Source organism: Harpia harpyja, chromosome 14, assembly GCF_026419915.1.
Source record: "Harpia harpyja isolate bHarHar1 chromosome 14, bHarHar1 primary haplotype, whole genome shotgun sequence".
NCBI lineage: Eukaryota > Metazoa > Chordata > Aves > Accipitriformes > Accipitridae > Harpia > Harpia harpyja.
In genome coordinates, this window is record NC_068953.1 from 24801196 (window position 1) to 24823649 (window position 22454).

Consider the following 22454-nt stretch of genomic DNA (forward strand, 5'->3'; position numbering starts at 1 on the left):
CAGCATGAATTCTCCTCTCCTTGGAAACCCAAGTTACAACACAAAGAATCAGATCCTCAGTTACTGTAAATCAGCATTGCCCCACTGACTCCCCCTCTGCACTAATATTGGGAACTACATGAAAAATATTCCAAGTTACTGACATGAGTTTGAGAAAAATCCATTCTTTTCTCTTGTAGATATTTGCTATTGGTTGTTCATAAACAGCCCTCCTCTAGTGCTCACTCTGTAGTCTCCTTATGACCCCAAACAGTTACCTAAGCGGACTAAAAGTTGTGTTTCATATTAGATTGAAAAACCAGCTCATTTTAAACCACAGTGAGTAGCTTTTCCTCCAGGTGTTTCCCCTGTGTGAACACCTTTAATTGTGCAGTACCACATCACTTCAGCAGGACTTACTGTTTTCTAACTATTCATAGACATATGTTGCTTTAGAAGGAGAGCCAGAGAGATGCTCACTTTTTACCCAGTGTGCACTAGGTAGGCACAGGAATCAAAAATTGAAGTATCACATCCAGATCCCACAGGCTCCATCCATGGTCTCCTGCTATGGTGCACACCGTGAGGCCCTCAAGGCTCATGCTCACCTCATCCAGGGAGAAATGCTTTTAACACCAGGGGCAATCACTTGCTTTATTTTCATTCCTATTTATGTATGGGAATTGGAGGCACCAGGAAGGTTTTGTGTCCTTTTGTCTTCTAAAAACTTTTTACCCACATCTATGTACACCCATAACCCACCAATCTACCTTTTACATACATATAGATGCCAAGCAGACTATCTCCTCTGCAATCCGCACGCCCCAGGTAATTGGTCCACTGGCATGACCGAGACAGCTTCTGTTATTACTTCAATAAAATATTTTGCAGAAAATAGAACCATCAGCAGAATCTACAAACAAGCACTGAGCAACTCAGCGTTTATCTGTCTACTCATCCATGTCAGTGCTTTGTGTCAGCATGAAACACTGGTCTCCACAGTTCACACTTGCCCTTCTGAACTACAGCATAATAAAATATTTATACTTCTCCCTGAGAAGCTACATGATAGCTATCAGTTGTACAGGTTTAAAACAAACAAGTGGCTGCCACTCTCCTGTTATTAAACCTGCAAAACACACTAATAAAGCTATTTGATCAGCTCCTGTGCTAGTAAGCTGCGACCAAGCAAACACCCTCTATTTTGAATTCATTTAAAACAAAATCTTACAAATTTAGTGCCAATGCATTTGAAAGGTTAAGTGTACTGCACAGCATCAACTGTAGTACGTCAGCCCTGCACGAACAAACCTATCCTGCTCCACAAATAAATATCCTTTCATGTGTCATCAGGGAAGCTACTGTATAAGGAAGGCTAAGACTGGTGTTCAAATCTAGCCGGTTTCACAATGTGGCAAGACTTTGTGAGGCTATAACCATCACACTCATTTCCCCTGAGGTTTAACTTACAGTCAGCTGAGGTCCGGTGTCTCATTTTCAGAATTTGCCAAATGCCTACCTAAAAGAAAATTTGAACAAGTACTTTCCTATTTCACTATTATTCATCAAGTCTGTGTAAGCCCTGTAAATAAACCATAATCACTCAATGCCACCTACAAAAATGTCTGGGCTTGCAAATTCAGAGTAAAGGAAATAATTGCTTAGAAATGCTTTAGTTATCAGTCTGTGAAAAATGACTTATCTGCTCCTGATATTCAGATATGTGAGCAGAGTTAGAACAGTTTGATTGGGAAAAAAAGGGCGACGAAAAATGTTTGGTTCAAAGGCTTGCACCTGGGTTCTCCTGTGATTTTAAACCACCAAAATACTCTGAAACAAGATGTACCAAGGAGCAATTCCAAAGAGAGGACAAACGGCATTAGAGCCACTTTACAGCACATCAACACATCTTGTTAAATCAGCAAATGCTGACTGCAAATCTGCTCCTTTAGAGAAACTCACAAGGCATTGGTGCTTGAACTGTTTGTCGGGATTGTCATAACACTGCTGCAGCCTAAGATACAAGAATCTTTGTGTATCTTTATGTGTTTTTACATTAAATTCTTTTAAGATCTTATCAGCTACACTTCCCATAGTGTTTATCTGAGCACTTATTTAAATACTTCAACTCGATACATGTGCATGTGGACTACTTTATTTCTTCACTCTTGGTCCTCTTTTGCATGCTGCTGTCTGGGTATTTTAAAATCAAAATATGACAGAAGTGAATCATTTGGGGATTTTTTCAATACATCATGCATCACTATCAATATTTCCAATGCCCTTTGACTCACTCAGCATACAGCCTATTGTAAAATATGCAGAACCGCTTGTGAAATATGAACAGTTAAGGCATCAACTTCTTCATCAGCGCATAAACCCGACTGCTGTAAGGAGTTACACCACTTGATGGGAACATTAGGCATGCTTACAGGCAGGGTTTACTGAACATGCAGAGTCAGCTGGTTTGGAGGTGATGGCACCTTCACTGTTAGTGTCAGACCTGTTAACATCACAACAGCTGAGAAATCCTGCTTCGTCCATCACAAGATTTTCTTTTATCTTTTTAAGCTTGCACAGCTTAAAAATCCCAACTCTCCCCGAAATCCTCCACCTCCCTCACTCCAACCCCTGATTTTTTGGGGAACATTAGGCTGGAGAACATGTTCTCCAGTGTGAGTGAGTACAATGCCTGGATGAGATTTTAATTATAGGGAAACAGCCTAAATGACACCAACGCTCCATAGTAAATATATGGAATACTGACACCTGCCGGCAATGGACTTCATGTCATTCCTGGAGAGGAACTTGCCCTCCATCTACACCCCAAAAGCTGATTCCCATCCTACATCCCCAACAGCCAGCACAAGCAGGAACTGAGTCCAGTTATGATGCCAAGCATGAAGACCAAGAGCTATCCTTACACCGTGAAACAGGAGCATGAGTCTCCTGCTCCCTGAAAGTCAGTGGCTCTTGGCCAGGTCCAAGGAATTTCCCACTGTACAGGGGAAATGACAGTGTATTTTCAATCTCAGCAAAGACAGTGGGGATTAACTGTGCCAGGAAGACAAATCTTATGTAGCTGAAAAAGTGCTGACCTAATTTAATAGCCCACTAAACTGGCAGAAAACCAATCCTAAGAAAAAGAAAGAAAAAAGTATCAATCTTCTGCCAGATTCATGAGCTGAATCTGCTCAGCAGTGAATACTGGAGATGGCACCAGGGCTGGGAGGACGAGGGGAGCACAGAGCTGGAAGCAAGAAAAAGGCAGAAGGACTGCCCCTTCTGGCACCAGCCGGGTGCTAGCAGGGCTCAGCTGTCTCACCGAACCGCATGTTCAATCCACATCACCCTACACAGGCGGGCAGCAGGAAAAAGCTTCCTCTCCTGTTCTCCGGATTGTCCAGATTACATGCACAAAGGCACTGAGATGAGCTTGGTGCTGGCTCTTCCTTTCCAAATATGAAAATAAAGGAAGACAAACATTTCTGGATTAATTGCCGCAGCCAAAGATACTCGCATGTTTGCATTTCCCCTGTATGAGTTTCTTGTACAGACTCATGCCACACTCCAGAAATGAACCTAACCTCTTACTTGCTTTTCAGAGACTCCTGTCTCCAGGAAACAGTATGAAGAAAATGACAATGCTATTCTTCACACTCACTGTAGCAAAATTAGCCTTCTTTGAAACAAAACACTTGACAGTCACTTGCAGTGAATTTAAAGCCCTTGCCTATGTTGCTTTCAGTTCTCTTTAAACTTTAATTGATTATAGCAGAAGTAATCTTTTTAGTTGTTTTGCTGAGTGCAAAGAGAATGTTTTCTGCAAGAAGGCAAACATGGATGTGACACTTCAGATGATTACAAGGAAAAGCACTCTTTTAAAGCCTTAATGAACTTTATGAAAGCAAAAAGCTGTAGTGTTCCAGAGCTCTCAGCCCTCCAGGTTCACTGCAGGATAGCCTGGCACAGGTGGTATTAAAATTAAACCATACAGTGTTGACAGTTTAGTCTGCACCAAGGAAATTCAGGACATAAGGACACCAAAGGGCATTACAAAGTGATGCCACATAAACACATCAACTTTTGCATTACAGAGCATTTTTTCAAAGCCTTTCAAAGAAAGAGACTCTTTGTAATCATGCCGTACCTGTTTCTGAACAGAAGCACTGGGAGAAGCTCAGCTGAAAGTGTCTGCGTTCACCTAGCAAATTGGGTGCTGATTGTTATTAAGCTGTTTCAGAGAGCTGTGGAAGCTGGTGCAGACATCAAGGAGAAGGGCAGACACCAGCTGCAGGAAAGAGCAATCCCAGCACCAGGGATGAAGTCCCACGTCTTTCAACTGAAGGCTAGGATGCAGAAAAACCCTGAGGGTAACAGTTGCTACCACAGTTGGGTCCAACACCTTAAATATTTTATTTCCAAGCAGGCATTTTCCTAGCTCTACCTGTTACAGAACATGCTAGACAGAATAATGTAAAATTATTTTACGGACCTTTAATACTGGAACAGGCATTTTTGTAATGATGCATCATTGTGGGATACCTGTGTGGGAATCGGTGAAAAAGATTTGCCCAGTTACCTGATTTGAAAAGCAGTGTTATGGTATATACAGAAAGAATTAACGTCTACAGTGCCACTACATACATTTCACAGTATTTCTTTGCCTGGACATAAAATTTTCTCTCAGGTATCTTTTCTCCAAAATAACATCAGAGGGATTGCAAAGGTTGAAAGAGCAATGGCTGGAACTCTTACAGATCTAGAAAAGCTTCTGTATGAGAGTAAGTAAATGGACAAAGTTTGATAGAAAAAAAATACAATAGATATAATTCAGGTTTAACTAAACAATAATAAAAAGAAAGTAAATCAAACATCCTTATTTACTTATCATAGAAGAATGAGGTCGCACTTGAACTGAAAGCAGCAAATTTAAAATGGATACAAAGAACATAATATTTCACACATCACAGGAACATAATATGATATTAACATAATAAGGAACATAATATTTCACATTACAACTAACTAACCAGTACAACTCACAGCTGTCAGAAGGCAGCGGAGCCAAGGGCTTAATACAAATATAATTAGATGCTTAGAGGAACACTCCAAATGCCCACAGGTAAAGAGAAACCAGAACCTGTTTGTAACGGGATAAGCCGGGGACTGCAGCTGCAGAGGTAGGAAGAAATTTAAGTTATTGCTACACAGCTACAAGTTGTGAGATTTCCTGATTCTTGTAAAAACACATGATGCTGGATTGCATGTCCAGTGCTCCTGTACTGTGTGAGGGGAAGCATCCTCTCTCTACAAGACAACTCATCACCAGAATGTTAATGCCTCACTTGCACTGAATTTGTTCTCCTTATGCATATCAAAATACTATGGCTCATTGTCTCCAAGCAGAAGTTCATTCCAAACTTTAAATCATTTCATTAAAAAATAAATTACATTAAGAGCTAAGCCTTGATTTTCAATTTTGTTTCATGCCATGCTCTCAGGTTTTCTTTTTTAGGACCAGTGTAAAAAGATTTTAAATTATAATCTATCCCTTGACATATTTTGTACTGTAAGTTTTAATCAAGTCTCCCGGAGGAAAAGAAAATCTAATAGTACCCTCAATCACTTTACAATCTTGTTTGGGGTATTTGGGGTTTTTTTTTCCTAAGCAGTAATATTTAATATCCCTGCTTTTCACATACCCGTATTTAATTTATTCCAGATACATTCCAATCTGCATATATCTCATTTAAATATTCACAGTTACCCCCGAGCATTATTTACTACACGTCTTTTTTCAGAATGATTAGCATCATTTTGTATGGTCCCATTATGCCTTCATGTACAGCTATACAACATCTAATGGAGCTGAAGTAGCATATTAGACCTTCCCTGTGCTTCAAGGCACAGCATTTTCTCCTCACACTGTTTTTTATTTCTAAACTCTAACATGCCTCATATTTCAAAACCCTCCCATTTCTGGCACATCTTTTTGGGGGGGGGAGAGGGAGGCAACCCATTATCTTTTTTTTTACATCCCATTTTATTTTGCATCTGTAAGTTAAACCTATTCCTCTTAAGACTGTATTGCCACCACTTCAGTCACACTTCTGAAGAACTGTGCTAAAATTTGGAATAACTAAGAATACTGATGACCGTGACAGCATCACAAGGCCATCAGTCCTGGCAGCAAATGCAGCCTCTTTGAATGTATGAATAAATAACAGAAGTTTAAAGACAGGTGGAAAAGCTTCTAAAGACTACAATGTTTCTGCAGGGCAAATCCCAATGGCAAAGTTTAAAATATGGCTCAAGAATAATTTCAAACTACTTGAGGTTGCTTGGATCTGTAGCCTAGAGGTAGCCAGCACTTTCCTTGCAAGAGGGTCACCCTTCCTGGCAATAAATAGCTCTCATAAACCAAATATGATCCATGCAGGTAAACTGTCCCTGGCTGTTTCTGCTACCAGCATGTTGTAATTTATGCTACAGCAAGTCTCAAAGTGTTCTGGAAGTTGTAAGGGCAGAAAGATGTAACTACCCTAACCTTAAAAGCCAGCATTCAAAAGGTTATGTGAAAATGAAGCTGCAAGAAGTTGCTGCTAGACGTATTTCCTCATTTGTTTGAAATCTGGATCTTTCCTTATTATTAATAATAAATATACCGTTATTTAAAGCATGGATTATCTAGTAATATTTCACTAAGTATCTTGAAGGTACAACACAAATACTGTGATCGGTAGGCCACCAAAGTTTCCAGTACTGAAAATGCCAAAAGTCTCCAAACTAAATTGCAAATTACAAGTCCAGTTCTTAATACATTGATTTCTGGGAGCAAAAATACATTATGCTTTAGTAGAGTAGTAGCAGATTATTCAGCATTCCCCATTACATACAAGATGCTATATTTTCAAGTGCTGACATTTTTCAGCTGGGGTATTTATGCCAGACTGAGGCGGGGGGTTATATTTCTTTTATTTCAGGCAAAATGGTTCACTTGTTTCTAAGAACAAAGCTAGCAAAAAACAGCAATGGGGAAGCTCTGTTGCTCTATGCTTTGAGGCAAGAACTTGAAATCTTGCTTGTAGTACCCTCTGTGTCAACGATGTTGCTTCAGCCCCATTCAAATCCATTTGAGCTGGGCTTACACAATGTTGTAAACGTTTGAAAACCTGTCATTTGCACAGGCTTAGGAAAGATGTGTCAGGGTGAGCACTGGGCCTCTCCACACCGTTGCTGGAGTCACAACGGCGTGGGTGGCCCCAGGACTCTCTCTACGAGCCAGCGACAGTTTACAGGGGATGTTCCCTCCATTGTGGCTACTCATTCCCACCCCACACACATTGCACTGATAAGGCCACCAGGTAATCTGGATCCACTCATCTAGGTTAAAAAAATCCCAACCAAAACATGGTAGAGGAAAGGAGGAAAATACCCTTCATCCAGATCAGCAAGCTGATCCAGCTTACCACAGAGAGGCAGGAACATGCTGAAAACATGAGGAGGGAAAACCCCTTAAGCCAGTATTGCTGCAAAGACATAACACAGAGCTGCAGGCTCAGCTCCTCCTGCCAGCCCTGCTCCCAACTGCGAGGACTCCAAAGGACTTTCATTTCAGTGGCTGCTCCTAGTCCCGCTGACTGGGGCAAGACTGGGAACTGAAACACGGAAGGAAATGAGGACTGAAGTTTCACTAAGATTTTTTTTGGCATGCCACCCGCTTACACAACCCCTCATCACCAGGTTCCTACTAGCCCTTCAGTAGCATCAGTCCAAACCTGTGTGGTGGCTCTGTCTGAAAGAAGAGCCTTTTATTGGTGCTGGGTTACTTCTAACCAAGACTGGTTCCCTGTATAGCTCCCAACGTGGCTGCAGGGGCATCTGTGCTGGTGCAGGAGAGGAAGGGTAGGGAGCAAGGGGAGGAGAGAGGGCAGAGGCTTATTTAATCAGGCACAGCCCAAAAGAAACAATCACAAAACTATATCTTTGTACTGTTTAGTACAAAAGTACTATTTAACAGAGAAGGAGTTCTTCTAAGCCAATGAAAAATAGAAAGAAGCCAGCACAGTGGGGAAGGAAATGAGTAAATTGGGACAGTGAATCTTGTATGTCTGGAAGCAGACAAGTGAGAGAAGACAAAGCACATGATCTCCTCCCTTTTGGCAAGGGCAAGCTATTTATGTTGGCCCAGCTGCCCCTGAAATGACAAGCTAGGACTGAGAGCAGGAAGAAATGGGAATATGGAGAGAAAGGCCAGAGAAGGACACTTGGAGAGGGAGATTCAGTTAGGCTGGGCAAAGAGCAGAAGGATGGAAAGGGGCATTATGGTGGCAGAGAAATTAAAGCTTGGAAAAGGGGGTCTAGCCCAAGGACGAGACAAGTCTGGGAAATTACCATTTTGGAGGGAACAGAGAAGAAACTGTAATGTTTGGAAAAACAAGCAAAAGCGTTTGTGTTCACTGGGGCAGCTCCTCTGCACAACTCAGGCTGGAACCAGGATCCCGAGCCTCTGCTGCTTCTCCATCTGTAAATACTAGTGAATATCTTTAAGTCATTGAATGTTGTAGTGATGAAGATCCCATACAGAAATGATGACCTCAGTCTCCATACCAAGGTTTGAATAATGTGTGGTAAAAAAGGCCTGCAGCTCTAACTTGAACAGAGAGAAAGCAAATGACTGAGCGCACACTTGTTAGCAGCATTCATTAACAGGAAGCAGTGTTCATCTTCTGCATCTTTGAAAAAGCCCAGATCATTCCATCTGGGTTCACCTTTGAATGAGCTCAAATCAAACGGGCAAGGACTATGTAATAATGTACTTAAAGACCGGGGCAGAATTTACACAGATAAAGAGGCTGAATTAAGTTTGGACACATAAACCCGTTTTCTTGCATTTCTTAGGAGAGCACCTCACAATCCATTAGAGTAAGCAGATTCAGAGCCATAATTTCTAGTAACTCTTCATTTTTCAGCCCAAGAAAAATACCTAGGCCAAAACCCCTCTCCCCATCACCCAGGTGAATGTTTTAAAAGTTGTCTATAATTTATTGTACACCTTCAACTACTAGTCAGTAGTTCAGTTTAGTTGTGAACATTTAAGCATAATATTTGCTTAGGTCCAAGACTTCCGGTTGAGATTCGTCAGTGCAAAGTTGGCCACCTGCCTCCCTTCAAAGAAGCCACCTCCAAGAATTTTACCATATGGAGATACTCAACCTAGTCTTTTTTTTCCTTTTTTTTTTTGAGTCCCAGTAAGAATCTCTTTTTCAGAGGAATAACTTAGCTTTTCACCCACAGTTCTAAGAGCAGGTTTAAGTAATAATAAATAACATTACAAATGAGGAAACCCATGTCCAGCCCGCTGAATCACACCGCCTCCCTAAACCACATTGAAATTAGAGCTGCTGGGGAAATGTCCTTTAAATTTCTGTAGGAGTTGTGATAAAAAGCAAACAGGGAGCATGGTTTTATCTGATTTACTCCTTCCAAAGTTGTGCAAGGTATCTACACTCCTGTAAACAATTACTGCAACCCGCCTGAACTTTCAGCAGAAGTATTACCTTGGGCAAAACCCAATACCAGTGCACATTTATACTTCTGAAGGGCAAGGATACAAATGGGAATTGGTACCTCTTAAGACAAGGTACCACTGGCTTGCTGCAGAAGTTGTCTAAATCCTTCAGCAGGTATAGCTGAAAATGAACCAAATCATGCACCTACATACACCCCTACTCCAAACAAAATATCTGAACTTCTTCCACCTTTGTTCTTTCTGTCACTGTGCCCATTTAGCTCAAAGAAAGCAACTTCTCATATGACAATTACTGTCACCCATACATAGTAGAGAAGATGACAGACCTACTACCAAACTGCAGTGATCTTTGTTTATGCCAACAAGGTGCAATGTAGTCTACTGCCAAGATGAAAATGGGTAAACTCTGATCCAACAGAAAAAGGACTGTCTCCAAAAGGAGGGGTTCATGTCTATTCAGCACTGCCTGTGAGTGCTACCAAAGACTGGGAAACTCTGCAAAAATTACACCTGGTCTTATATTTGAGCTATTCTTCACAATAACTGTGCCTGAAGTTTTAAGGACAGTGTGAATTTAAGCTTTTTGTCATGCAAAATGAATACACTCAGAAATGACATGACTTATTTATATACCTGCAGGGTATTTCTTGGAAATTACATAGCAACTTATGCCAGCAATGGGAACATTACTAATGTAACACCATGTTATCTCCTTATAACAATGTAAATGCCTCAGATCACCACAGTATTTGATAACATCACAGAGATAAATGTTTCATCCATGCATAATTCCAACAATGGAGGATGGATGTAGTAGTAAGGCAATTTGCATTCCTACAAATGTACCAAAGTTCAAAAAATATAATAACTGACACAAAAAATCCAGCAAAAGGAATTTAAAGACACATTGAGATGCAGTGTGTGTTTCTGTAGGGACAAATTGGAGGGGAGGGGGGATCTGATTATGCAATAGTGAATAAAACTTAAACTTATTCTCTAATCTACAAAAGCTGTCCAAGGATAAAGGACCAAGGTCTGACTTCCAATCCAAACCGAATTATTCCTAAGTTACTGAGTATAAACCAACTAAAATCGAGCTTCAGGCAGAACGAGTCTGACATGGACATATACAAGTTGTTACAACCGCTCTCTTGGCATCTCTCTGTAGACTGCAGTAGCTCGTTTAGCATTGCTCTCTGCCTATAACCATGCCCTGGTGCAGAGAACAGAACAACAGCTCCATAAATAGCCAGGTACCAAAGCTTGCTACTGCTTTCCCCCATCTTCACTGCCTGGCACCTGGGCTGTCACCAGCAGGTATATCTCAGTGCACTCTACACCAGGTAGTCCTTGCTCCCATCGGACCTAAAATTGTTGTGTGTTTACTCTGTGATGTCTGCAACAGACTCGTTAAATTCAATTAACAGCACCTTATCAGTAGTACAAAAGCTTGTCCAGAGTGCCTGAACGAAGCTCAGTCAACAAAACCCTGGACATTTTAAGGGTTACCTTCTAAAGCCCCAAAATCCCATCAATATACACAAATTTTTGACAAAAATTAGGAAAACAAGTAACAGTGCTAAATATTAAATGTAAAGAAGATGATTGTATGAAGGAGTGAAATCCCTTGCTAGCTAAAATGTGCACACAGAAAGGGTTCCGAATTAGGAAAGAGGTAGAGATCGAAAATAAAAGAGAAACAAACACAGTGAAGTGTTCTGGGAGAGTACATTGGCATCTGAAAGCAAATACAAACCCAAGTTCAACCAACCAGAGTCATATAAATGTTATGTTCCTTTATCAAGCATTAAAAAGCTGGTAAGTCTGTGAGGTGTGGAAGCTGTCTGCATGGTGAATTTCCACCTAGAGAAAATTTTCCCAGACTGAGGTTTCAAGCGTGAGTTCAACATGAGTTTCCCATTAATAACATTAAACATTTCTGCAGATGTTACAGGAAGATATGCGTTTACAAAAAGAATGCAAATAATGAATGTAGACAAAGAAAAAGTAAGTTTGTTTACGAGTTTGTAGAAGTTGGGAATTTTAGGTTAAGAAAGAGAGAGGTTGTTTGGGGATCAAAACACACATGCCACTAGCTAGATCTAAACGAACTTTTAACTTTTCAGCCTTATGAAGAATCCAGTGACTGAGACAGCATTATAAGATAACAATAAAAATGTGGGACAATAGTGATGGAAAAGACTTTGCAATATTCATCCAGGCCTACAAGAAAGTCCTTTTATTTTCAGCCTAAGGTCTCAGTCCAGAGAGCTGTTCTGCATGGGCAGGCTCCATATCAGCACTGTGATTCATCCATGCAATACAATTTGCGGGATCAAAGATTTCAGAAAATTCTCGTGTCAGCCTACAGGCATCACCTGGAAAGCTCCCTACCTTTCAGACAGTGCAAACTAAAGTTCTCAGAGTGCATCCCAAAACTGTGAATCCCCATGACTTTCAATGGCAGCTGAAGCCACTCCCGGCAAGGCCCTGCCTCCTTCACAAGCCCCTACGTTATGCTTGCTGAGACTGCACTGATGATGTCCATGAATTGGACCAAGAAGCTGATTTATACGGAGGGTTGAGTTTCCTTCAGCTGGATCAACTGTGCAGTCTTGTTCCTGCCCTGCTGGCATATCACAGGGGTGGCACAGGGTGGAGAAAAACAGGCAAGAGAAAGGAGTGTCTGCTTACATTGACTTAAGCACCTCTACAACATATAAAACCGAAGCGTAACATTTCTTTTCACTCTTGCTATCAGATTATTTCCTACTGGCCTCCAGGCTACTCCTGCTCAACAACCCCACAATGTAGGAAGAAAATACTCACCACCAGCAAGAGCCTCCTCTCTTGCACTGTCATCATCACTAGGCTGAAGAATATTCCAGGATGTCAAAGTAAGTGAAGAAATGTCTTCAGCTGATGATAACTTCAGCATGTCCATGTGATTGCTGTGAGGCTTGTAACGTGGGATGAAACACTCTTTGCCTTGCTTAAAAATGTCCTTAATGATTTCTTCTGTCTGGATTTCATCTGGCATGCTCAGGAAGATTGCAATTCTTTTGGATTCTTGGTACTTGGGATGGCTAATCACCTACATGGGAAATTGATGCAATCAGTTTATGAAAAGTTTATTAAAAGATCGACTTTAATTAAACACACAGCTGGAGCAAAATATCCATTGAAAAAGGTAGAGATACAAACTACCGTGCATCATAGAGAGAATAAACTGACTGTTTCCTACTCCAACATTTACACCATCAGCGAAATCAAAATAGGCAAATTTTTGCACCTAGTAAACAAAACATTGTAACACAGGTTTGGGCCAGCAAAAAACAACTCTGGAGACAATCTCCTGATCCTTTAAACGTTTGTGCTGTATAGTGCAGGCATCCTCAAATGCCCAACATCCCTGGAGAAAGATACAGCAGGTCAGAACTGCAAGTTTATGCAAGACACGAGGTTTTTGCACTCCTTTTCTTTCACCCTTTTTACACACTGCATCTCTCATCCAGGCCTAGGTAGAATGAGAAGCGCATCAGTGATAATAACTCAAAAGAAAATTAGCATCAGATAACTGCAGAGCACAAAGTCTTCCAAGACGAGGTCCCTCTCTTTCTTTTTTTAACCTGAAACGCCTTCCCTACAGCAAGTTCAGATATATGACTTCAAACATTACCTGCTTCTAATAGGTGATCTTATTACTGCACATTTTTCAGAACTTGAAGGAAAGATGGCCTTCCCATTTTTTGATTTAGGTTCGCTGTGCTGGGCTTATAAAAGACTGAATATAGGAAGGAAAATAAAAAATGCTTATATGGTGAAAAAGTGTTAGCAGATTCATGCCTCACTATGTCTCTGCCCCATTCCAGATCGAATTCCACATTAAAATTTGAGAGAAGGTTTTTAAAAATTTGTCTTCTCTTTCTCTAGTACCTTACCTATTTTGTTACTTACATCTGAACAAAACAAATACAAATGTGTCCCTTCTCATTTAAATGTGATTTATTCTTATTCTACACACTTGCAAAAATCTGTCAAAAATATCAGACAATTGAGAAACTCTGCTTATCTACAGAACAGAGAGCACCAAATCTTCTGCTCTGTGTTTGCATAACTGCAGGGTAACTTGCTCTTCTGAGCTTTAGCCTTTGCCCTGTCTCCGTTCTGAGAGATAAATGCCCCTATCTAAGTTGAGATATGGTTCTCACTCCTTTTTTTTCTTTCTTTCCAGCGCAGCAGTTAAAAGCCCAGGTGAAATATTCACAAGATGGATATATTTTTGCAAGGGGAAAAAAAAAAAACCAAACCAAAACCACTCCAGACCAAATTAGGTAATGTGTTGCTTGGCCACAGAAATGACTTAACAATTCAAAACCATATTTTACTTCCTTTTGTAATTTGCCCAACCTCACACATGGATTTTTCCAACTAAGTGATTAGGCTCTTAAACAACAGAATTTCCACGGTAGCTTTTGTTTGAAAGAACGGACTATTTAGTCAAATTGCAGACTCCAGACAATGCCTGTGATTCACGTTGCTGTGCGCCTCCAGAGCTGAATCTTATCACGGGTTTGGAGAAGAGAGAAACCGAGACACAAAACTCTCCTCTTTCAAAGTGGTGCTGTGGGCACCACACAGGTCTGATCTGCTCCAACGTGCCCAGTAACACATCGATTATGCCGTACAGAAAAAAATGAGGTTGAAGATGTAAAACCACATGCTAGCAGGAAGACACAATTTCGGATGTTTTCAGAACTGTGAAGATAAAGCTGCTATATGACTCGGAGCAGTTTCTGAGAAGAGTGAAAAAATTTCCACACTTAAAAAATATTATCTGCCCTTTTTTCACCAGCTGATGGCTATTTTTGCAGAATCAGAGCATGCAAACAGCATGACTTTAATCATGAACATAAACATTAAAAAAGACTAATCATCCATAAGCTAATTAAATACTGATGCCTCGGTCAGCCTGTGAAGCTATTTCACTTTGAATTTAAATATCATTTTGAGATGAGATTTTACAACTAAAAATATTGTTCAGGTGTTATAAAATAACCTACTCACTTTTATGAGCTGCAAGCCCTGATATATGTTATAAAGCTACATTTTCAGCCTTATATTGTTCCAAATATTTTCTCAGCATTTTCAAAAATTTCCTGTCTGCTGTACTGCCCTCCTGTAAGGAAGCTGACTGTTTTCTGCCACTTGCGCAATGCCACTCTGCCTCAAGTGAGCTCAGAATTTTCCATTTGTGTCAGATTATTAAAATGGCAAGATAATATCAATTTATATATCGTATTTCCTGATGCCTTCTTTTAAGCAAAACAAAAGCTGCATCTTTTAGTGCTCTCACTAGCAGAAATGAGTGCTCTGTTGCTGAGTTTATCAGCAGCAGCTAGACAAAGGCTGAGGGCTCCTAAAAATTCGGTACTACATGGGCTAGGTGCTTATATAGTTGGCAAAGGACTCTGCCTTTTAGAAAAGGATGCATGCCGCTATTTTCTGAAAATTGAAAGATTCAAGTCTAGGATGTGTGATTACTAAAATGCATTATCATGATAGTAGGACATTATATACATTTTTTTAAAAAAAGCACTCCCAATGGAAAAAAGGTTACATGAGTTCCAGTTAAACTTCCTGTGACCTAAAGTTTGTGTGCTGCCACGTCCCACTCATGAAGTGGCTATACATTAGTATTAAGTGAAGTCCATGAAATGATTTGAGATCCTCTGGCAGGCAAATAACAATATAAATGTACATCATCTAGAAGCACCCGCTGGTGCTGCAAAAAAAATGAGGACTGTGCTCTATTACATGCAGTGACTGCAAAATAAAATTTTATTGTGTTTATTAAAATGATAAAATACATCTATATAAAAACTTTGTAATCCAAACGCAAACAGGACATTTCAAAAGTACATGCCGGTGTCATGCTGTGCTAGGATACCAGTTAGGTAAACCCTGCTTGGTGTCTTTTAAAGTAGAAAAATTACGTTAGAAATAAAACCGCACGGAAGAAATACCACTGAAAGATACAGAAGGGAAACGACAGCCAGTTAAACAAGAGGCCAAATCGAGACAGTTGCTGCATTTTTATATGCATTGCTAGGAGCTGCCCATAAAGCTAGCCCGATGTGAAACATCTTGAGATGAACACCCACCACGAACCCACGAGAAACCCCGCTGCTTTGGGGTTCACAGAATCGCTCAGGTTGGAAAAGACCTTTAAGCCCATCGAGTCCATGACAGGCTTCGTCTCCAGTTCCACAAGCACCCCGTGCCTCAGCCTGCTGACGGCTGGCCCTGCTCCTCGCACTCGCGGCACACGCCGGAGCCGGCAGCTCCGCTCCCCGACACCAACCGGGAGTGACGAGGCGGGAAGGCCGGGGCCGAGGCGGAGCTCACCCCCCGCCCCCGCCACTCGGCGCACAGGCCCGGGAAGGCCGGGGCAGCGGCCGAGAAGCCGGCGAGTCCCCTGAGTCACGGCTTCGCTCCCTGGCGGGGCCTGGAAAGTCCCCGCCGGGCTTCCCCGCGCAGCACCGGGGCCGGGGTCGGCTCCTCGGCCCTCCCCCCGCCCCCGGGCCGCTCTTCCTGGAAGCCGCCGTGCGGCGGCAGGGCCGCGGCCCGCACCCACCTTGCGACTCAGCAGGCGGGACTGGCGCTGCTTCTCCGCCGCGCCCAGCGCCCGCAGCCGCTGCCGCAGCTCCTCTCGCAGCGCCCGCTTAGCGGCCCGCAGCGCCGCCGCCATGTCGCCGCCCTCCCCCGGCGGCTCCATGCGCCGAGTGAGCCGGGCCGCGGCGCCGGCCTCGCCCTCGCGGGCCCCTGGGGCGGCGGCGCTGCCGGGCAGGGCTCCCGGGGCGGCCCGCCGCCCGGCCCCGCTCGCCGCCCGCCAGCCGGCCGGAGAGTCGCTGCGGCCAGGCCTGGGTGGCCGCCATCCCCACTCGGCCTCAGCCACCGCCGCCCCTGAGGGTGCTGGAGGGCCAGCCTGGGCCCTGCCAACCCCCTGGCAAGGCCCATCTTGGTTTTTTTGTCCGGCGTAGATTACGAAGCATTTCCCCTTTCCTAGTTTTGTTGTAGAGAGGGAAGTTACACGTTGGCGGGATATTTTACCACCGTCTACCGAACGGTTTCGTATCCCTGCGGCATCTGCGGGTGGGCCCGGGCCATGAGGGAGCTGTCGTGAATGAAAGCGCTGCGCCCACGGGGAAGGTGTGCTGGCCGGCGCAGCCCTGTCCGAAGGGAGGCATGGCAGGCTTTTTGGCACCTTTAATGATCCAGCCCACCTTTAAGTGCAGAAAGGGACGTTTCTGTAGGAGAAGAGTTGCTTTCATAAATGTGTTCTACCTGGCATTTGATGACATCTCAATTTAGCTGCTGTGCGTGGTGATGAAGTCATCAGCCGTCCCGCTCTGCAGCTCTTTGACCTCGTCTTTTGCTCTAGAAACAGCATTGTGTTCTCCTGTTTATCACCTGACAGCCGTAAGGATCCCTTAAACAGCAGTCCCCCGGGAGCTGGGACACTACTCAGTGTCATGTATAGATAACTTCATGACAGTTAACAAAGCATAGCTATACTATTTTATAAGGCTTGGCTAATAGCCCTGTTGTTTTCAGACATTTTAGTATGTTGAGAATCTGGGTGGTATATCTCATTGCGGCTTTTCTTGCTCTTAAATGCAGAGCAAATGGAGGTTTTGTCCTGGTGAAGATAATGTGGAGCTCACTGGACCACTAATGATCCAGGCTTCTTTTGTTTAAACCCAGGCCTTACCATGAAGGCAAGTTCTAAAATTATTGCATCACCTAGATTTTGAAAAGGCTAGGTTAGCCTTTTATATTTAATTAAAAAATTGTACTCCCAAGTATAAAAGAGGTTACTAGATTAGTGTAAAAGGAAGTGAATGTGGTATTAATAGGCTGGTGTTAGCCACTACAATATGCGCTTACAGTAGTGCACAAAAAGGAACTGAGTAAGAATTACTGTTCTTATCATGAAGATTTAGACTGCAAATAAATAAATACATGTCAAAATATGTTTTATAATGTCACTTCTGACAGGAACTTGCACAGGTGTTCTGGAGGTGGGCATTTTCCTTTAGCTGCCCCTTGCCCTCAGGATGCTGCCATCTTTTCTTCAACAGCAACAAAATTTATCTCAGAAGTTCTGCTGTACATGCTAAATAATCTTTCTTGTTTTCATTGGGGAGGGAAAGGGAGAGGGAGAAGGAGAGGGAGAGGGAGCAATACAGGTTCAAGCAAATGTTAGCATCTGTTTGTGTTCTGTAGTTAAACCCACCAAGTTAGACCATAGAATCACAGAACAGCCCAGGTTGGAAGGGACCTCAAAAGATTGTCTGGTCCAAGCTTTCATGGGAAAGGGAGCCTAGATGAAACTATCTAGCACTCTGTTCAGTCGCATCTTGAAAACCTCCAGCAATGGGGACTCTACCACATCCCTGGGGAGGTTGTTCTTACTGTAAAAAATGTCTTACGTCAAGATGAAAGATGGAGAACCCATTACCAGAAATAGGCTGCTTCATTCTCCCGGTATCATAAAGTCTTGATTGTCTAGAGGATTTGTCTCAGAGAATAATGCTGTTGTGTGCCACAGGCAACTGCTGCCTCAGTTTGGTTCACCTCCCAACATAGCTACAAAAGAAGAGTGTTTAGACACAGCCTTAGTTCCCTAATGTAGGAGAGTCACTACAGCTAAAGAAAACCCTTCTAGAATAAATTCTTGAAGAACTACTGTTTAACCTTTGAAAGCAAATGGAATTTGAGTCAAAACAATAGTTGCCCCAGACTATAAAAGCCTGGAAGTCTGTTAGGTCCTATTCATTAATTTGCTGAGCTTTGCACTGTATCCCAAACCACTAATTACTGTCATCAGAGCCGATCCAGTTCATTTATTTTGCCACAAGCTGTCTTTTTCTTATACAAGCTCCCAGATAATATTTAAGAAGTACTACAGAAAATTAAAGTCTTGACATCCATGGACTTCAGGTCAAACCCGTATACTACTTGGATTCTCTAGTAGCACTGTGGTAGATTTTCTAAGAGTTATCTTACTCAGGTAGACCTTTTCCCATCTTCCAATTTTTTCTGAAAGAAATGAGACTAACCATAAGACTTTAAAATACATATTTTAATGTATTTTTTAAAAATATTAGTGTATTTACACAGATTTCTCTTTTTAAAAATATTTTGTACTTGCCTATTTTGAAACATATAGTTTAAAAAAAGTTCAGCCAGATGACTGCATTACACAAATTTGAAAGAACATTCACTGTATATATGAGCAATTAAAAAAATACAACAAAGAAACACATACGATTGCATTAACAGTGAGTGCACATTTTTAAGTTGCTAGCTTCCACAAATTGTTCTTTGCATAAAAATTGCTTAGTCTGTATCAGTAACTTTTATCCACTTTTACATTGGAATTTGCATTTCCTTTTTCCTCACAGAGACTTCCCCCTTTTGCTTATGCAAAGGTTGCAATAAAATGCATTACAGTAGTATTTCATTTACAAAACAAATGACATTATAACTTGTTTCTTAACCCATTGGATTGTATTTCAGTAAAACAATGTCCTTTCATGGAGGTGCAACAGAGATTCCAGGAGCTGTCTGGATGTGGAGAATGATCTCTCTCTTGAAGCAGTCCTGCCTGGAAAGGGTGACTTGAATTGCTGCATGATGCTGTGTCGATTCCTCTTGGGAGGGACCTCATCTTCAGGTTTGGCAATTAGGATAGCATGTTAAACATTGTATTTAGTAAAAATAAATACAAATAAATTAAAAACAAATTATGGAAGAAAATTATTTTCTTGTTGATATTGCTTGGAGGAAAGCTTAGTAATGAAGCTTGTGGCAATATCTAGATTATACATGAATGGCAGGTCCATTTATTTCAGTAGTACTCTCTGAGCAAGGAAAAAACAGCTATGAACATGGCTGTGATTTTGGAGAAAGATAGTAGTGATCTTCTTTCAAACTTTGTTAGGAAGCCATTTTCCTATGGAAAAGAACATGCACAGTTAGGGGCAGCTTAAAAATAACATGTAGGAAAAACACACCACACTCTGCTAGTATCAGATTAACAGAGTGCTACACTGTTGTACATGGAGGAACAGGTTTTCAGAGCCCTAACTCCAAAAGATGAATTTGGAGCTTTAAAAACAGTAGCTGAAAATAGCTGCACCTTGCTGAATGTTTGTTTTATCTGTAAGTCAAGACTGTGCCCTCCCTGTGTAAATAGAAAATGAACGTGAACTGTATCATCCTGCCCACATCTTCAAGGAAGATACAAGTACTATGTTTCTGATGTAGTGATATCCTTATAAATATCTTCCTTTAAGCCTCCTTATTCTACTATGATGAGCCACCTATTATGACAGAATGTTGCAAGGAGTTGATACTTCTCTTAAATGAAATTGACTCTGTTTGAAAGAGATGGGAGAGAGAAGCCTTTACAATAAATCTGATGCATCAAGGGTCCATGACGCACTATCACCTTTTTTCACTGCTACCAGACAGAGAAGGATCAAAACAAGCAAAAAGAAAAAAGGAAAAGCAAGATGTCAGAAAACAAATAAGGGAAAAAAGTAACAGCAAATAATAGGAAATGTAAGAGAAGTGGGATGAGAGAGGGATGGAAAGAGTAACATTTACATATAGGTAAAAGAAAAAAGTACCAGGGAAATAACTGACACTGATGTCATTGATTCTCATCTTCCCCTAACTGCAAAAGAAAAAAAGTACTGGCGTGATGAAACTCTGCAAAGCAAAAGGGACCTCCTCTCCCCTGGCAGAAGGGAGTTTCAGCAGCTTGGCAAAATAATCCACATATTGACAAATGTTTTTGTCAGCATTGACCATTGATAGATGGAAGTTCTAGGATTATCTCAGTCCAAACAGAAAAGATTTAACCCCAATTGCACTTATCTGTAAGTTTGTTTAAGTAAAACTGATTTGGGGGATTAAATAATGGCTTTGTTGAAATCCACAGCAAGAGTACTGACTTAGCTGAGAGGATCACGCCTGTGTATTCTTTCCTTACCTTGAACTTCAGTGGTTTTGGACCAACTCCTCTATGGAAGCAAAACTGCTCCACTAACCTTAGGATGCCACTTAATTTTAGATATAATAATGGGAAGTTTCATGGCATGCATAGTTTAACCTGCTTTGAGCAGGAGGCTGGACCAGATGATTTCCTAAGGTCCCTCTCAACCTGAATTACTGTATGATCCTATGATTCAGACTAACTCTAGGGTTTCAACTGTTACAGGTACAGAAAGTGCCTTTTTAAAAAGAAAGTTGTCTTTTAGCATTGTTCTATTTAAAGCAGAAGCAAAGTTTCCACTGTAAGTCTCAAGGAGACATTACAGAGATCAAATATTAAACTACCAAATAAAACCCTGAATAAAATGTTTTTGACAGTGTCTGTAACAATAATTTCCCTTAATTAAACAAAATCTCCTAATCTAGACTTCGGTGGGAAATGAAAAACTTACCCAGCCACCATTCGCATCTATCCATTCGGCTTTGTTGTTTATTATGTACTCTGTGATGAAATAAGAAATCTGCTCCTTCTCCTCTCCAGTGAGCTGAACTCCATGCTCTTGAAGCTTCTTAGTGAGAAGACCTCCAAAGGTAAATATGGTCATAATTCGTCCCCAGTTAGTATTTCCATCAGCAAATTTTTCTTCCATGACACCATTGAAAATTCTCTTGGCCACAGCTACAGAAGTAATATCAATCCTGTCCAAGAATGGTCTGAGAGCCTCCTCGGTTTGATCTTGCAGCGAAGATGCAATGTTTCGCAAGACATGAGCAACCCTGGTTTGGGCTGGTCCAAGATGTGATTCCTGAAGCACATATTGCAGATAATCTTGAGCCAAGTAATAAACGTAATAGAACTCAGCAGTTTCCATTCAGAACGAAATACAGAGAGCAGTGTACCACTCTTAATGAGGGTCAGTAATGAGCAGCCACAGGACATGCACACAGCTTTGTATCATCTGGTTTCAGTGGAATTTTTTTGCTTTTACCACAGAAGTTCCTGTAGAAACCTAATGACTTATTGACTGTGTGGGTTGTGGAATATGTCACAGCGGAAATGAAAGAAAAAGTGTCTGCTCAAGGGGAGAAAACATGTCTTCTTGAGTGATTTATTATTTCTCTAAATAGTATGATTCCACAACTAAAATCTACCAGCTTTTACCACATTCTTTAGCAGTATAAATTGGCATTTGCTAGGGACTTTTGCTATGTAACACTAGCAAAGGTTTGGCATTTGGGTTACAAAATGCTGAGAATGGTGTATGCTAGCAAAGGTTAGGCATTTGGCTTGAAAAAACATGCCTAAAAAGTGTATGCTATAGGAGGATGCAGCCCCCCACACCCATCTTCCCTCACCCCAATCTTTTCATTGCCAGGGGTGAAGGCTGCAATCTGTTTTGCAGGTTAATGGGTTATTTCTGGTTCACAACTCTTTGAAGAAACTGGTAGACATTTCCAACAGGATGGAAGAATGGATAAACTCTTCAGCACTCAGGGAGCTTTACATAACTGCAAAAAGTGGGAACACCACAGTGGTACAAGTATGGATGGAAAACAGGGAAAGCCAGCTTTATAGCATTATCCCCTGTTCCAGACTTTCCCACACTCTCTCTGTGAGTGCTCTTCAAGGTCCTTCTTTGAAGATTTGAATGCGTAGCTTCAAAGATTTCTTTCCCCCACGGGGAGTTCTGCTGTAAAAGACACTATTAGTATGAAAGACAATGCTAATGCAGTCAGCATGTTGGAACATGGAATGGAAAATATGGGCCAAGCTAGTGATGCGTGATACCATCTGAATCTTTCATGAGAGGTAACGAAGAAGTATCATGATACAACAACTGCTCTTAGATTCAGATTTTCAGTCAAGCAGTTA

General features: G+C 41.6%; 2 protein-coding genes across 4 annotated transcripts in view; both read right to left on the reverse strand.

Annotated features, from left to right (window-relative positions):
- Nucleotides 1–16365, reverse strand: part of MTHFS (methenyltetrahydrofolate synthetase) — a 79670-nt gene extending 63305 nt beyond the window's left edge. The window contains exons 1-2 of one of the 3 annotated variants that reach the window (XM_052807790.1): nt 16152–16365; nt 12344–12608 (exon numbers count right to left, since the gene is read on the reverse strand). In XM_052807790.1, coding sequence (XP_052663750.1) covers nt 12344–12608; nt 16152–16292 — 406 coding nt within the window. In that variant the 5' untranslated portion in view covers nt 16293–16365. Of the gene's footprint in view, nt 1–12343; nt 12609–13193; nt 13213–16151 lie in introns of those variants that run through there. The other 2 variants (XM_052807789.1, XM_052807791.1) reach the window with 2 other exon arrangements.
- A 2282-nt stretch (nt 16366–18647) lies between these two features.
- Nucleotides 18648–21588, reverse strand: BCL2A1 (BCL2 related protein A1). Its single transcript, XM_052809047.1, has 2 exons — nt 21034–21588; nt 18648–19535 (listed from the first exon to the last, which is right to left on the reverse strand). Exons 1-2 carry the CDS (start codon nt 21451–21453, stop codon nt 19431–19433), a joined length of 525 nt encoding a protein of 174 aa, XP_052665007.1. The 5' UTR covers nt 21454–21588; the 3' UTR covers nt 18648–19430.
- Nucleotides 21589–22454: the final 866 nt, after the last annotated feature.

Bases quoted from the DNA above. Each gene is read 5' to 3' on its own strand.
- BCL2A1 (XM_052809047.1), bottom strand. From the start codon at position 21,453: ATGGAAACTGCTGAGTTCTATTACGTTTATTACTTGGCTCAAGATTAT. The intron at 19,536-21,033 runs GTAAGTTTTTCA...TCTTTTCCATAG, and splicing joins TAGATGCGAATGGTGGCTGG to GAAAATGGCTTCCTAACAAA.